This window comes from Pseudophryne corroboree, chromosome 3 (assembly GCF_028390025.1).
Source record: "Pseudophryne corroboree isolate aPseCor3 chromosome 3, aPseCor3.hap2, whole genome shotgun sequence".
NCBI classification, from domain to species: Eukaryota; Metazoa; Chordata; class Amphibia; order Anura; family Myobatrachidae; genus Pseudophryne; species Pseudophryne corroboree.
In genome coordinates this window covers 691,833,072-691,849,378 of record NC_086446.1, presented here as the reverse complement: position 1 = coordinate 691,849,378, position 16,307 = coordinate 691,833,072, and the positions used below count along the sequence as shown (strand labels likewise).

General features: G+C 47.3%; 1 protein-coding gene across 1 annotated transcript in view; it reads right to left on the bottom strand.

Moving 5' to 3' along the window:
- The window catches only part of KNDC1 (kinase non-catalytic C-lobe domain containing 1), a 387,543-nt gene that overhangs the window by 191,008 nt on the left and 180,228 nt on the right, over nt 1–16,307 (bottom strand). The window contains exons 15-16 of the mRNA XM_063963294.1: nt 8,709–8,853; nt 445–674 (exon numbers count right to left, since the gene is read on the bottom strand). Coding sequence (XP_063819364.1) covers nt 445–674; nt 8,709–8,853 — 375 coding nt within the window. The remainder of the gene's footprint in view (nt 1–444; nt 675–8,708; nt 8,854–16,307) is intronic.

The window sequence follows — 16,307 nt, the reverse complement described above, 5'->3', positions numbered from 1 at the left end:
TCCCTTCTGTGATTGTTAGCTTGACTTCTCAACTTTGCTAAATTTTATGTGATGTATTTTATCTGGTGTACATGATATGAGAACTGCATGTACTGTAATTTCGCGATACATGTTCATGCTATAGTGACAATAAATTATTCTTATCCTATCTATGTCCAGCACTATATTTTACAATCAGGGTGGAGATGCATCAACGCTTGGGAGAGAAAAAATTGATAGAGAGTTAAAGTAGCAACCAGTTACTTACTGTGAAACCTAGCCTTTAAAATGACAGTTAGAAACTGATTGGTTAGTACAGTACTTTCTCTCTCTCTAAGCTTTGCTATTTCCCCCCCCCCCCCCCCCCAAAGTATCTAACGGACCCACTTACAGTCTCAGGGTGGGCCTATAACAATCCTGCAAGACTTCTAGGACAGAGTACATGGCATTGCATCATCTACCTACATGGAGAGTTTGTATTATCAGCAGGGTCTGCATCATCTGCAGAGGGCGGCTGGCAGGACGTAGAAGTCCGTTCCAGTTCTGTAGTAGCCAGAGAATCTTCACACTCGTTTATCTGTGTCTGCTCATTTGCAGACTGTTTCCCTTCCTTTCTGTATTTGCGAGATTTCCTTTGAATCTTTTTTAACAGCTGTGCAGGACTTTGGTGCAGAGATAAATCTGTGCCCACTTTTCTGTAAAACAAACAAAACGTAAAATAAGATTTTACTTACCGATAAATCTATTTCTCGGAGTCCGTAGTGGATGCTGGGGTTCCTGAAAGGACCATGGGGAATAGCGGCTCCGCAGGAGACAGGGCACAAAAAGTAAAGCTTTTCCGATCAGGTGGTGTGCACTGGCTCCTCCCCCTATGACCCTCCTCCAGACTCCAGTTAGGTACTGTGCCCGGACGAGCGTACACAATAAGGGAGGATTTTGAATCCCGGGTAAGACTCATACCAGCCACACCAATCACACCGTACAACTTGTGATCTAAACCCAGTTAACAGTATGATAACAGCGGAGCCTCTGAAAGATGGCTTCCTTCAACAATAACCCGAATTAGTTAACAATAACTATGTACAATTTATGCAGATAATCCGCACTTGGGATGGGCGCCCAGCATCCACTACGGACTCCGAGAAATAGATTTATCGGTAAGTAAAATCTTATTTTCTCTATCGTCCTAGTGGATGCTGGGGTTCCTGAAAGGACCATGGGGATTATACCAAAGCTCCCAAACGGGCGGGAGAGTGCGGATGACTCTGCAGCACCGAATGAGAGAACTCCAGGTCCTCCTTAGCCAGAGTATCAAATTTGTAAAATTTTACAAACGTGTTCTCCCCTGACCACGTAGCTGCTCGGCAAAGTTGTAATGCCGAGACCCCTCGGGCAGCCGCCCAAGATGAGCCCACCTTCCTTGTGGAGTGGGCCTTTACAGATGTAGGCTGTGGCAAGCCTGCCACAGAATGTGCAAGTTGGATTGTGCTACAGATCCAACGAGCAATCGTCTGCTTAGACGCAGGAGCACCCATCTTGTTGGGTGCATACAATATAAACAACGAGTCAGATTTTCTGACTCCAGCTGTCCTTGCAATATATATTTTTAATGCTCTGACAACGTCCAGTAACTTGGAGTCCTCCAAGTCACTTGTAGCCGCAGGCACTACAATAGGCTGGTTCAGATGAAATGCTGACACCACCTTAGGGAGAAAATGCGGACGAGTCCGCAGTTCTGCCCTGTCCGAATGGAAAATCAGATATGGGCTTTTGTAAGATAAAGCTGCCAATTCTGACACTCTCCTGGCAGAAGCCAGGGCTAGAAGCATGGTCACTTTCCATGTGAGATATTTCAAATCCACCTTTTTTAGTGGTTCAAACCAATGAGATTTTAGGAAGTCCAAAACCACATTTAGATCCCACGGTGCCACTGGAGGCACCACAGGAGGCTGTATATGCAGCACTCCCTTAACAAAGGTCTGGACTTCAGGGACTGAAGCCAATTCTTTTTGAAAGAAAATCGACAGGGCCGAAATTTGAACCTTAATAGATCCCAATTTGAGACCCATTGACAATCCTGATTGCAGGAAATGTAGGAATCGACCCAGTTGAAATTCCTCCGTCGGAGCACTCCGATCTTCGCACCACGCAACATATTTTCGCCAAATTCGGTGATAATGTTGCACGGTTACTTCCTTCCTTGCTTTAATCAAAGTAGGAATGACTTCTTCCGGCATGCCTCTTTCCTTTAGGATCCGGCGTTCAACCGCCATGCCGTCAAACGCAGCCGCGGTAAGTCTTGAAACAGACAGGGACCCTGCTGAAGCAAGTCCCTCCTTAGAGGTAGAGGCCACGGATCTTCCGTGATCATCTCTTGAAGTTCCGGGTACCAAGTCCTCCTTGGCCAATCCGGAACCACTAGTATCGTTCTTACGCCTCTTTGCCGTATAATTCTCAATACTTTTGGTATGAGAGGCAGAGGAGGAAACACATACACCGACTGGTACACCCAAGGCGTTACCAGCGCGTCCACAGCTATTGCCTGCGGATCTCTTGACCTGGCGCAATACCTGTCCAGTTTTTTGTTGAGGCGAGACGCCATCATGTCCACCATTGGTCTTTCCCAACGGTTACCAGCATGTGGAAGACTTCTGGATGAAGTCCCCACTCTCCCGGGTGAAGATCGTGTCTGCTGAGGAAGTCTGCTTCCCAGTTGTCCACTCCCGGGATGAACACTGCTGACAGTGCTATCACATGATTCTCTGCCCAGCGAAGAATCCTTGCAGCTTCTGCCATTGCCCTCCTGCTTCTTGTGCCGCCCTGTCTGTTCACATGGGCGACTGCCGTGATGTTGTCCGACTGGATCAATACCGGTTTTCCCTGAAGCAGAGGTTCTGCCTGGTTTAGAGCATTGTATATTGCTCTTAGTTCCAGAATGTTTATGTGAAGAGACGTTTCCAGGCTCGTCCATACTCCCTGGAAGTTTCTTCCTTGTGTGACTGCTCCCCAGCCTCTCAGGCTGGCGTCCGTGGTCACCAGGATCCAATCCTGTATGCCGAATCTGCGGCCCTCCAATAGATGAGCACTCTGCAACCACCACAGAAGAGACACCCTTGTCCTTGGAGACAGGGTTATCCGTAGGTGCATCTGAAGATGCGACCCTGACCATTTGTCCAACAGATCCCTTTGGAAAATTCTTGCGTGGAATCTGCCGAATGGAATCGCTTCGTAAGAAGCCACCATTTTTCCCAGGACTCTTGTGCATTGATGTACAGACACCTTTCCTGGTTTTAGGAGGTTCCTGACAAGCTCGGATAACTCCTTGGCTTTTTCCTCCGGGAGAAAAACCTTTTTCTGAACCGTGTCCAGAATCATCCCTAGGAACAGCAGACGAGTTGTCGGCATTAACTGGGATTTTGGAATATTCAGAATCCACCCGTGCTGTTTTAGCACTTCTTGAGACAGTGCTAATCCCATCTCTAGCTGTTCTCTGGACCTCGCCCTTATTAGGAGATCGTCCAAGTATGGGATAATTAATACGCCTTTTCTTCGAAGAAGAATCATCATCTCGGCCATTACCTTTGTAAAGATCCGAGGTGCCGTGGACAATCCGAACGGCAGCGTCTGAAACTGATAGTGACAGTTTTGTACAACGAACCTGAGGTACCCCTGGTGTGAGGGGTAAATTGGAACGTGGAGATACGCATCCTTGATGTCCAAGGATACCATAAAGTCCCCCTCTTCCAGGTTCGCTATCACTGCTCTGAGTGACTCCATTTTGAACTTGAACTTCTTTATGTACAGGTTCAAGGACTTCAGATTTAGAATAGGCCTTACCGAGCCATCCGGCTTCGGTACCACAAAAAGAGTGGAATAATACCCCTTCCCTTGTTGCAGAAGAGGTACCTTGACTATCACCTGCTGAGAGTACAGCTTGTGAATGGCTTCCAACACCGTCTCCCTTTCGGAGGGGGACGTTGGTAAAGCAGACCTCAGGAAACGGCGAGGTGGATCTGTCTCTAATTCCAACCTGTATCCCTGAGATATTATCTGCAGGATCCAGAGATCTACTTGCGAGTGAGCCCACTGCGCGCTGTAATTTTTGAGACGACCGCCCACCGTCCCCGAGTCCGCTTGAGAAGCCCCAGCGTCATGCTGAGGCTTTTGTAGAAGCCGGGGAGGGCTTCTGATCCTGGGAAGGAGCTGCGTGTTGCTGTCTCTTCCCTCGACCTTTGCCTCGTGGCAAATATGAATAGCCCTTTGCTCTCTTATTTTTAAAGGAACGAAAGGGCTGCGGTTGAAAAGTCGGTGCCTTTTTCTGTTGGGGAGTGACTTGAGGTAGAAAGGTGGATTTCCCGGCTGTAGCCGTGGCCACCAAATCTGATAGACCGACTCCAAATAACTCCTCCCCCTTATACGGCAAAACTTCCATATGCCGTTTTGAATCCGCATCGCCTGTCCACTGTCGCGTCCATAAAGCTCTTCTGGCCGAAATGGACATAGCACTTACCCGTGATGCCAGTGTGCATATATCCCTCTGTGCATCACGCATATAAAGAAATGCATCCTTTATTTGTTCTAACGACAGTAAAATATTGTCCCTGTCCAGGGTATCAATATTTTCAATCAGGGATTCTGACCAAACTACCCCCGCACTGCCCATCCAGGCAGTTGCTACAGCTGGTCGTAGTATAACACCTGCATGTGTGTATATACTTTTTTGGATATTTTCCATCCTCCTATCTGATGGATCTTTAAGTGCGGCCGTCTCAGGAGAGGGTAACGCCACTTGTTTAGATAAGCGTGTTAGCGCCTTGTCCACCCTAGGAGGTGTTTCCCAGCGCTCCCTAACCTCTGGCGGGAAAGGGTATAATGCCAATAATTTCTTTGAAATTATCAGCTTTTTATCAGGGGCAACCCACGCTTCATTACACACGTCATTTAGTTCTTCTGATTCAGGAAAAACTATAGGTAGTTTTTTCATACCCCACATAATACCCTGTTTAGTGGTACCTGTAGTATCAGCTAAATGTAACGCCTCCTTCATTGCCAAAATCATATAACGTGTGGCCCTACTGGAAAATACGGTTGATTCGTCACCGTCACCACTGGAGTCATCGCCTGTGTCTGGGTCTGTGTCGACCGACTGAGGCAAAGGGCGTTTCACAGCCCCTGACGGTGTTTGAGTCGCCTGGACAGGCACTAATTGATTGTCCGGCCGTCTCATGTCGTCAAACGACTGCTTTAGCGTGTTGACACTATCCCGTAGTTCCATAAATAAAGGCATCCATTCTGGTGTCGACCCCCTAGGAGGTGACATCCCCATATTTGGCAATTGCTCCGCCTCCACACCAATATCGTCCTCATACATGTCGACACACACGTACCGACACACAGCAGACACACAGGGAATGCTCCTAATGAAGACAGGACCCACTAGCCCTTTGGGGAGACAGAGGGAGAGTTTGCCAGCACACACCAAAAGCGCTATATATATATCAGGGATAGCCTTATAATAAGTGCTCCCCTATAGCTGCTTTGTTATATAAAAATATCGCCATAAATTTGCCCCCCCTCTCTGTTTTACCCTGTTTCTGTAGTGCAGTGCAGGGGAGAGACCTGGGAGCCGTCCTGACCAGCGGAGCTGTGAGAGGAAATGGTGCCGTGTGCTGAGGAGATAGGCCCCGCCCCTTTTCCGGCGGGCTCGTCTCCCGCTATTTTGAGAAATCAGGCAGGGGTTAAATATCTCCATATAGCCTCTAGGGCTATATGTGAGGTATTTTTAGCCTTTATAGGTACTCATTTTGCCTCCCAGGGCGCCCCCCTCCCAGCGCCCTGCACCCTCAGTGACTGCCGTGTGAAGTGTGCTGAGAGGAAAATGGCGCACAGCTGCAGTGCTGTGCGCTACCTTTAGAAGACTGCAGGAGTCTTCAGCCGCCGATTCTGGACCTCTTCTGTCTTCAGCATCTGCAAGGGGGCCGGCGGCGCGGCTCCGGTGACCATCCAGGCTGTACCTGTGATCGTCCCTCTGGAGCTTGATGTCCAGTAGCCAAGAAGCCAATCCATCCTGCACGCAGGTGAGTTGACTCCTTCTCCCCTCAGTCCCTCGCTGCAGTGATCCTGTTGCCAGCAGGAATCACTGTAACATAAAAAACCTAGCTAAACTTTCTCTAAGCAGCTCTTTAGGAGAGCCACCTAGATTGCACCCTTCTCGGCCGGGCACAAAAATCTAACTGGAGTCTGGAGGAGGGTCATAGGGGGAGGAGCCAGTGCACACCACCTGATCGGAAAAGCTTTACTTTTTGTGCCCTGTCTCCTGCGGAGCCGCTATTCCCCATGGTCCTTTCAGGAACCCCAGCATCCACTAGGACGATAGAGAAAACCTTTTAGTACATCTGCATGATACATATATAACCAAAAGATAAGCATGTGTTTTTCAGGGAAAAAAAAAAAAGAAGATAAATAGGCCCCTATGTGAGTCTCAGAAGAATAAATAGTAGGCCCCTACGTGAGTTATTGATGGATAAATAGTTGGACCCCACGCGAGTTATTGATGGATAAATAGTAGGCCCCTACGCAAGTTGTTGATGGATAAATAGTAGGCCCCTACGTGAGTTATTGATGGATAAATAGTAGGCCCCTACGTGAGTTATTGATGGATAAATAGTTGGACCCTACGCGAGTTATTGATGGATAAATAGTAGGCCCCTATGCGAGTTATTGATGGATAAATAGTAGGCCCCTACGTGAGTTATTGATGGATAAATAGTTGGACCCTACGCGAGTTATTGATGGATAAATAGTTGGCCCCTATGCGAGTTATTGATGGATAAATAGTAGGCCCCTACGTGAGTTATTGATGGATAAATAGTTGGACCCTACGTGAGTTATTGATGGACAAGGCACTGCTAATTACTTATGATAGTAATTGCTATTGGAGTTCATTTATAAGTCCCGCACTGCAGTAATATATTAGCTACTTTTAGAACAATGAGAGGTATGCAGGGCACTGAGTGTTGTGTGGGTGCACTGGTGGTAGTGTACTGTTAGAGTACAGGCTGATATCTGTGGTCGCTGGTACTAGCACACTATCGCAATAATGGTTAATAAAAAAAAAAAAGAATTGTATGGGGATGATGCTGGTATACTGAGAGGGACATTGGCACGGACGTATTTGACTAACCATGCTGGTAACCTGTATTCTATTTTAGTTGGCATACAATGCACAACATAAGTATTTACTTCCAAAGTTGCTGACTCCTGACATTTGGCCATGGCTCCTAGCTGTCACACATTTGTCCAGGCAAATACATATATGTGGTCACTCCATAGGAACAGTTGTTAGACATTAGTTGCACATTGCATGACTGGATCTCGCTTCCTCCTCCACAGGATGCCCACTTCCCCTTTAGCAGTGCACTTCTACTTGGTGTGAAACATTAGCCCAGGAGCCATAGCATTTATTCCCCAGTGGCTGCCAGCTACACACAGTAGGGATTTAGTCTCCATGTTTCCGAAGACCTGCGCATGCGTAGTAGAGTCTGGCACAATGCCAGAGTCAATTCCGCTGTGAAGAGGAGGGGGCTTACCCAATGTCTGGCCACGGGCCTCCTCCTCTGTTAAAATGCCTCTGTCTTGTTGAATCAATAATTCTATGTGATTTTTTTGTAAATGTCAATGAATTGTATAAAAATGTGTAGAAGTGAACATCAAACTGTAATGCGTATGGTTAAAACTAGGTTGCCTGCATAATTTGTAATACTTTGACATAAACTACAAAAATTCTGCAAACAGAAACTTTTAATTAGTTTCTTACAATTTAGGTCACTCTATGAAATTTAGGACACAATACATGAAAATTTAAGTTCATATAACCGCTAACATTTTAGTATATTTATGATACTAAAACATCGTAGTATATTGTGTGATAATTGAAAATCGATACATTTATAGTGTAGCGAATCCCCGCTTATGTTAACATTTAACATATATGGAAGTTGTTGAAGTGGATGCAAAAGCAGATAATTTCTACGTATTTTATAAACCCCCATGTTTTTTTTTTCCACCCGTCTCCCCCACAGATACTTTACCTTCATGCCTCAGTGAAATCTTTTAACTTAATATTCTCGCTCCTACAGAGACCTCCCCCATCATCATCTATGTCATCCATTGCCTCTCACTGTCACCTACTATCTCTCTCTCCTCAATACCCACTGCCTCTCTAACCCCCATCACCCTCTCTCTCCTGTCACCCTCTGCCTCTCCCCTGCGTCACTGTCCCCCATCGCCCTCTGTATCCTGTCACTCTCTGCCTCTCTAAGGCAATGCCCTCTCTTCATCATACAGACAGGGCATTCTCTTCAAGGTCATGCCCTTCTTGTAAGGCCACACCCACTTTCCCAGGAGCACCCCCACGCCTCTTCCCCTGTCATTTTGTTCAAGATCCGCCCCTGTTTGCGTTCAATACAGTGTATTCAATGCACTGTTTATTTACAATGTAAATTACCCAGGGTTCACATTTTACTGTCTTATCACCAGTTTGTCTTCTTCACCTGCAATGAAATTCTACATTGCCCAACATTATGTAATCTTATATATGCTCAATCATACAGCTCTCCTCTCTACCCCCACCCAGCTATCCCACCTACTACATGTCTGTGCATTAAAAAAAATAAACAAGTCTGATACATAACTGGACTTTTTTTTTTTGAAAGGACGTCAGACCATACCTGATAGGTTGGGGGAATTTTCCATTAATGATCTTGTAGAGATTTTCAAGCAGGTGGTCATCCCAATATAGATCACAAAACTTCTCACATATTGCACTGCAGAACGTAGTATGCTGAAGACCCTTCAGGGCAAATATATATTCCCCTACAGAAGATAAATCAGAACAGATCACTCAATCTAGAAAACACACACACAAAAAAAAAAAAAAATCAGCCAGGACTCCCCTTCCTTTTCACTAGGAACATATAATATTTCCATTTATGCAATTTAATCCCATTGTTGTTATGTTTTCTCACTCCTGTGCTGAGCCGATTTCTCGACATTTGCGCTCATCATATCACAACATCACTATTTTTTTTTATATAGTACCCACACACAATATACCTGGTTTCCCTTCCCAGAAGGCATTTCATTTTCAGAATTTTTTTTAAATCATTTCCACAAAGTGAAATAACATTTAAAAGGCCAAAATGTTTTTTTTTTTTGTACTGAAGATGCTAGAACGTGAACTGAAAAGAGAATATATATATATATATATATATATATATATATATATATATATATATATATATATATATATATATATGTGATGAGAGGGTTCGGTTCCTCGGAATCCGAACCCCCCCGAACTTCACCCATTTTACACGGTTCCGAGGCGGACTCGAATCTTCCCGCCTTGCTCGGTTAACCCGAGCGCGCCCGAACGTCATCATCCCGCTGTCGGCTTTTCGCGAGATTCGTATTCTATATAAGGAGCCGCGCGTCACCGCCATTTTCACTCGTGCATTGGAGATGATAGGGAGAGGACGTGTGCAGCGTTCTCGCAGTTGTGTTCAGTGTGCTGCAAATATCTGTGCTCAGTGTGCTTGCAAATTTCTGTAATCAGTGTGCTGAAAATATCTACCTTCTCTGCCTGAAAAACGCTCCATATCTGTGCTGCATTGTAGTATATAGTAGGATGGGGTGTAGTATGGCTGACAAGGCGGTCTCCTGACCGCCGGTCAGCTTACCGACGCCGGGATCCCGGCGGGGAGGGGCGAGTGCAGCAAGCCCCTTGCGGGCTCGGTGGCGACCTGCGGTCACCACGGGTTCTATTCCCACTCTATGGGTGTCGTGGACACCCACGAGTGGAAATAGTCCCTGTTGGTCGGCATGCCGACCATCGGGATACTGAGCCGGCGGGATGGTGGAGGTCATGTGACTGTCGGTCAGCAGACCGCCGGTCACATGAATACCACCCGTAGGAGGACAGTGCAGAATTTTGCTGACCAGTGACCACCAGTATTATATCAGTACGGTACAGTAGTCCACTGCTCTACCTACCTCTGTGTCGTCAAGTATACTATCCATCCATACCTGTGGTGCATTTTAGTTGTTGTGCGCAGTAGTAGGAGGACAGTGCATAATTTTGCTGACCACCAGTATATAATATATAGCAGTACGGTACAGTAGGCCACTGCTCTACCTACCTCTGTGTCGTCAAGTATACTATCCATCCATACCTGTGGTGCATTTTAGTTGTTGTGCGCAGTATATATAATAGGAGGACAGTGCATAATTATGCTGACCACCAGTATATAATATATAGCAGTATGTTACAGTAGGCCATTGCTATTGATATATTACTGGCATATAATTCCACGCCCTTAAAAAAATAGAGAACAAAAATGTGGAGGGTAAAATAGGGAAAGATCAAGATCCACTTCCACCTCGTGCTGAAGCTGCTGCAACTAGTCATGGCCGAGACGTTGAAATGCCATCAACGTCGTCTGCCAAGGCCGATGCCCAATGTCATAGTAGAGAGCATGTAAAATCCAAAACACAAAAGTTCAGTAAAATGACCCAAAAAATAAGAATTTACTTACCGATAATTCTATTTCTCGGAGTCCGTAGTGGATGCTGGGGTTCCTGAAAGGACCATGGGGAATAGCGGCTCCGCAGGAGACAGGGCACAAAAGTAAAGCTTTTACAGGTCAGGTGGTGTGTACTGGCTCCTCCCCCCATGACCCTCCTCCAGACTCCAGTTAGGTACTGTGCCCGGACGAGCGTACACAATAAGGGAGGATTTTGAATCCCGGGTAAGACTCATACCAGCCACACCAATCACACCGTACAACTTGTGATCTAAACCCAGTTAACAGTATGATAACAGAGGAGCCTCTGAAAGATGGCTTCCTAAACAATAACCCGAATTAGTTAACAATAACTATGTACAAGTATTGCAGATAATCCGCACTTGGGATGGGCGCCCAGCATCCACTACGGACTCCGAGAAATAGAATTATCGGTAAGTAAATTCTTATTTTCTCTATCGTCCTAAGTGGATGCTGGGGTTCCTGAAAGGACCATGGGGATTATACCAAAGCTCCCAAACGGGCGGGAGAGTGCGGATGACTCTGCAGCACCGAATGAGAGAACTCCAGGTCCTCCTTTGCCAGGGTATCAAATTTGTAAAAATTTACAAACGTGTTCTCCCCTGACCACGTAGCTGCTCGGCAGAGTTGTAATGCCGAGACCCCTCGGGCAGCCGCCCAAGATGAGCCCACCTTCCTTGCGGAATGGGCCTTAACAGATTTAGGCTGTGGCAGGCCTGCCACAGAATGTACAAGTTGAATTTTGTTACAAATCCAACGAGCAATCGACTGCTTAGAAGCAGGTGCACCCAACTTGTTGGGTGCATACAGTATAAACAGCGAGTCAGATTTTCTGACTCCAGCCGTCCTTTAAATGTATATTTTTAAGGCTCTGACAACGTCCAACAACTTGGAGTCCTTCAAGTCGTCTGTAGCCGCAGGCACTACAATAGGCTGGTTCAGGTGAAACGCTGATACCACCTTAGGGAGAAAATGCGGACGCGTCCGCAGCTCTGCCCTATGTCGAATGGAAAATTAAATAAGGGCTTTTATAAAACAAAGCCGCCAGTTCAGATACTCTCCCGGCCGAAGCCAGGGCCAGTAACAGAGACACTTTCCATGTGAGATATTTCAAATCCACATTCTTTAGTGGTTCAAACCAATTGGATTTGAGGAAATCTAAAACTACATTTAGATCCCACGGTGCCACCTTAGGCACCACAGGAGGCTGTATATGCAGTACTCCTTTGATAAAAATCTGGACCTCAGGGACTGAGGCCAATTCTTTTTGGAAGAATATTGATAGGGCCGAAATTTGAACCTTAATAGATCCCAATTTGAGACCCATAGACAATCCTGATTGCAGGAAATGTAGGAAAACGACCCAGTTGAAATTCCTCCATCGGAGCACTCCGCTGCTCGCACCACGCAACATATTTTCGCCAAATACGGCGATAATGCTTCGCGGTGACTTCCTTCCTTGCCTTTATCAAGGTAGGAATGACTTCTTCTGGAATGCCTTTTCCTTTTAGGATCTGGCATTCAAACGCCATGCCGTCAAACGCAGCCGCGGTAAGTCTTGAAAAAGACAAGGACCCTGCTGAAGCAGGTCCCTTCTCAGAAGTAGAGGCCACGGATCGTCCGTGACCATCTCTTGAAGTTCCGGGTACCAAGTCCTTCTTGGCCAATCCGGAGCCACTAGTCTTACTCCTCTTTGCCGTATAATCCTCAATACCTTTGGTATGAGAGGCAGAGGAGGAAACACATATACCGACTGGTACACCCAAGGTGTTACCAGCGCGTCCACAGCTATTGCCTGCGGATCTCTTGACCTGGCGCAATACCTGTCCAGTGTTTTGTTGAGGCGAGACGCCATCATGTCCACCATTGGTTTTACCCAACGGTTTTATAGCATGTGGGAAACTTCTGGATGAAGTCCCCACTCTCCCGGGTGAAGGTCGTGTCTGCTGAGGAATTCTGCTTCCCAGTTGTCCACGCCCGGGATGAATACTGCTGACAGTGCTATCACGTGATTCTCCGCCCAGCGAAGGATCCTGGCAGCTTCTGCCATTGCCCTCCTGCTTCTTGTGCCGCCCTGTCTGTTTACATGGGCGACTGCCGTGATGTTGTCCGACTGGATCAACACCGGTCTTCCTTGAAGCAGAGGTTCCGCCTGGCTTAGAGCAGTGTAGATTGCTCTTAGTTCCAGAATGCTTATGTGAAGAGACTTTTTCAGGCTCGACCACACTCCCTGGAAATTTCTTCCCTGTGTGACTGCTCCCCAGCCTCTCAGGCTGGCATCCGTGGTCACCAGGATCCAATCCTGCATGCCGAATCTGCGGCCCTCCAATAGATGAGCCTCCTGCAACCACCACAGAAGGGATACCCTTGTCCTCGGCGACAGGGTTATCCGCAGGTGCATCTGAAGATGCGACCCTGACCATTTGTCCAACAGATCCCTTTGCATGGAATCTGCCGAAAGGGATTGCTTCGTAAGAAGCTACCATTTTTTCCCAGGACTCTTGTGCATTGATGTACAGACACCTTTCCTGGTTTTAGGAGGTTCCTGACCAGGTCAGATAACTCCTTGGCTTTTTCTTCGGGAAGAAAAACCTTTTTCTGAACTGTGTCCAGAATCATCCCCAGGAACAGCAGACGAGTTGTCGGCATTAATTGGGATTTTGGAATATTCAGAATCCATCCGTGCTGCTTTAGCACCTCTTGAGATAGTGCTAAACCCATCTCTAGCTGTTCTCTGGACCTTGTCCTTATTAGGAGATCGTCCAAGTATGGGATAAGTAATACGCCTTTTCTTCGAAGAAGAAATATTATCTCGGCCATTACCTTTGTAAAGACCCGAGGTGCCGTGGACAAACCAAACGGCAGCGTCTGAAACTGATAGTGACAGTTTTGTACAACGAACCTGAGGTACCCCTGGTGTGAGGGGTAATTGGAACGTGGAGATACGCATCCTTGATGTCCAAGGATACCATAAAGTCCCCTTCTTCCAGGTTCGCTATCACTGCTCTGAGTGACTCCATCTTGAACTTGAACTTCTTTATGTACAGGTTCAAGGATTTCAGATTTAGAATAGGCCTTACCGAGCCATCCGGCTTCGGTACCACAAAAAGAGTGGAATAATACCCCTTCCCTTGTTGTAGAAGAGGTACCTTGACTATCACCTGCTGAGAATACAGCTTGTGAATGGCTTCCAAAACCGTCTCCCTTTCTGAGGGGGACGTTGGTAAAGCAGACTTCAGGAAACGGCGAGGTGGCTCTGTCTCTAATTTCAACCTGTACCCCTGAGATATTATCTGCAGGATCCAGGGATTTACCTGCGAGTGAGCCCACTGCGCGCTGTAATTCTTGAGACGACCGCCTACCGCCCCCGAGTCCGCTTGCGAAGCCCCAGCGTCATGCTGAGGCTTTTGTAGAAGCCGGGGAGGGCTTCTGTTCCTGGGAAGGAGCTGCCTGTTGCTGTCTCTTCCCTCGTCCTCTGCCTCATGGCAGATATGAATAGCCCTTTGCTCTCTTATTTTTAAAGGAACGAAAGGGCTGCGGTTGAAAGGTCGGTGCCTTTTTCTGTTGGGGAGTGACTTGAGGTAGAAAGGTGGATTTCCCGGCCGTAGCCGTGGCCACCAAATCCGATAGACCGACCCCAAATAACTCCTCTACGCATCGCCTGTCCACTGTCGTGTCCATAAAGCTCTTCTGGTCGAAATGGACATAACACTTACCCGTGATGCCAGTGTGCAGATATCTCTCTGTGCATCACGCATATAAAGAAATGCATCCTTTATTTGTTCTAACGACAGTAAAATATTGTCCCTGTCCAGGGTATCAATATTTTCGATCAGGGACTCTGACCAAACTACCCCAGCACTGCACATCCAGGCAGTCGCAATAGCTGGTCGTAGTATAACACCTGCATGTGTGTATATACCTTTTTGGATATTTTCCATCCTCCTATCTGATGGATCTTTAAGTGCGGCCGTCTCAGGAGAGGGTAACGCCACTTGTTTTGATAAGCGTGTTAGCGCTTTGTCCACCCTAGGAGGTGTTTCCCAGCGCTCCCTAACCTCTGGCGGGAAAGGGTATAAAGCCAATAACTTCTTTGAAATTAGCAGTTTTTTATCGGGGCACCCCACGCTTCATCACACACGTCATTTAATTCTTCTGATTCGGTAAAAACTACTGGTAGTTTTTTCACACCCCACATAATACCCTGTTTAGTGGTACCTGTAGTATCAGCTAAATGTAACATCTCCTTTATTGCCAAAATCATATAACGTGTGGCCCTACTGGAAAATACGGTTGATTCGTCACCTTCACCACCGGAATCAGCGCCTGTGTCTGGGTCTGTGTCGACCGACTGAGGCAAGGGGCGTTTTACAGCCCCTGACGGTGTTTGAGGCGCCTGGACAGGCACTAATTGAGTGTCCGGCCGCCTCATGTCGGCAAACGACTGCTTAAGCGAGTTGACGCTATCCCGTAATTCCACAAATAAAGGCATCCATTCTGGTGTCGACCCCCTAGGAGGTGACATCCTCATATTTGGCAATTGCTCCGCCTCCACACCAATAACGTCCTCATACATGTCGACACACACGTACCGACACACAGCAGACACACAGGGAATGCTCTATACGAAGACAGGACCCACTAGCCCTTTGGGGAGACAGAGGGAGAGTCTGCCAGCACACACCAAAAAGCGCTATATATGACAGGGATAGCCTTATGATTAAGTGCTCCCTTATAGCTGCTTTTATATTAATATATTGCCATTTATTTTGCTCCCCCTCTCTGTTATACCCTGTTTCTGTAGTGCAGTGCAGGGGAGAGACCTGGGAGCCTTCCTGACCAGCGGAGCTGTGACAGAAAATGGCGCCGTGTGCTGAGGAGATAGGCCCCGCCCCTTTTTCTGCGGGCTCGTCTCCCGCTATTTAGTACATTTAGGCAGGGGTAAATATCTCCATATAGCCTCTGGGGCTATATGTGAGGTATTTTTAGCCTTTTTAAAGGTTTTCATTTGCCTCCCAGGGCGCCCCCCCCCAGCGCCCTGCACCCTCAGTGACTGCCGTGTGAAGTGTGCTGAGAGGAAAATGGCGCACAGCTGCAGTGCTGTGCGCTACCTTAAGAAGACTGCAGGAGTCTTCAGCCGCCGATTCTGGACCTCTTCTTGCTTCAGCATCTGTGAGGGGGCCGGCGGCGTGGCTCCGGTGACCATCCAGGCTGTACCTGTGATCGTCCCTCTGGAGCTTCATGTCCAGTAGCCAAGAAGCCAATCCATCCTGCACGCAGGTGAGTTCACTTCTTCTCCCCTCTGTCCCTCGTTGCAGTGATCCTGTTGCCAGCAGGAATCACTGTAAAATAAAAAACCTAAGCTAAACTCTCTAAGCAGCTCTTTATGAGAGCCACCTAGAATTGCACCCTTCTCGGCCGGGCACAAAAATCTAACTGGAGTCTGGAGGAGGGTCATGGGGGGAGGAGCCAGTACACACCACCTGACCTGTAAAAGCTTTACTTTTGTGCCCTGTCTCCTGCGGAGCCGCTATTCCCCATGGTCCTTTCAGGAACCCCAGCATCCACTTAGGACGATAGAGAAATCTAAATTAAAAGCGTCTGATGAGAAGCGTAAACTTGCCAATATGCCATTTACGACACGGAGTGGCAAGGAACGGCTGAGGCCCTGGCCTATGTTTATGGCTAGTGGTTCAGATTCACATGAGGATGGAAGCACTCATC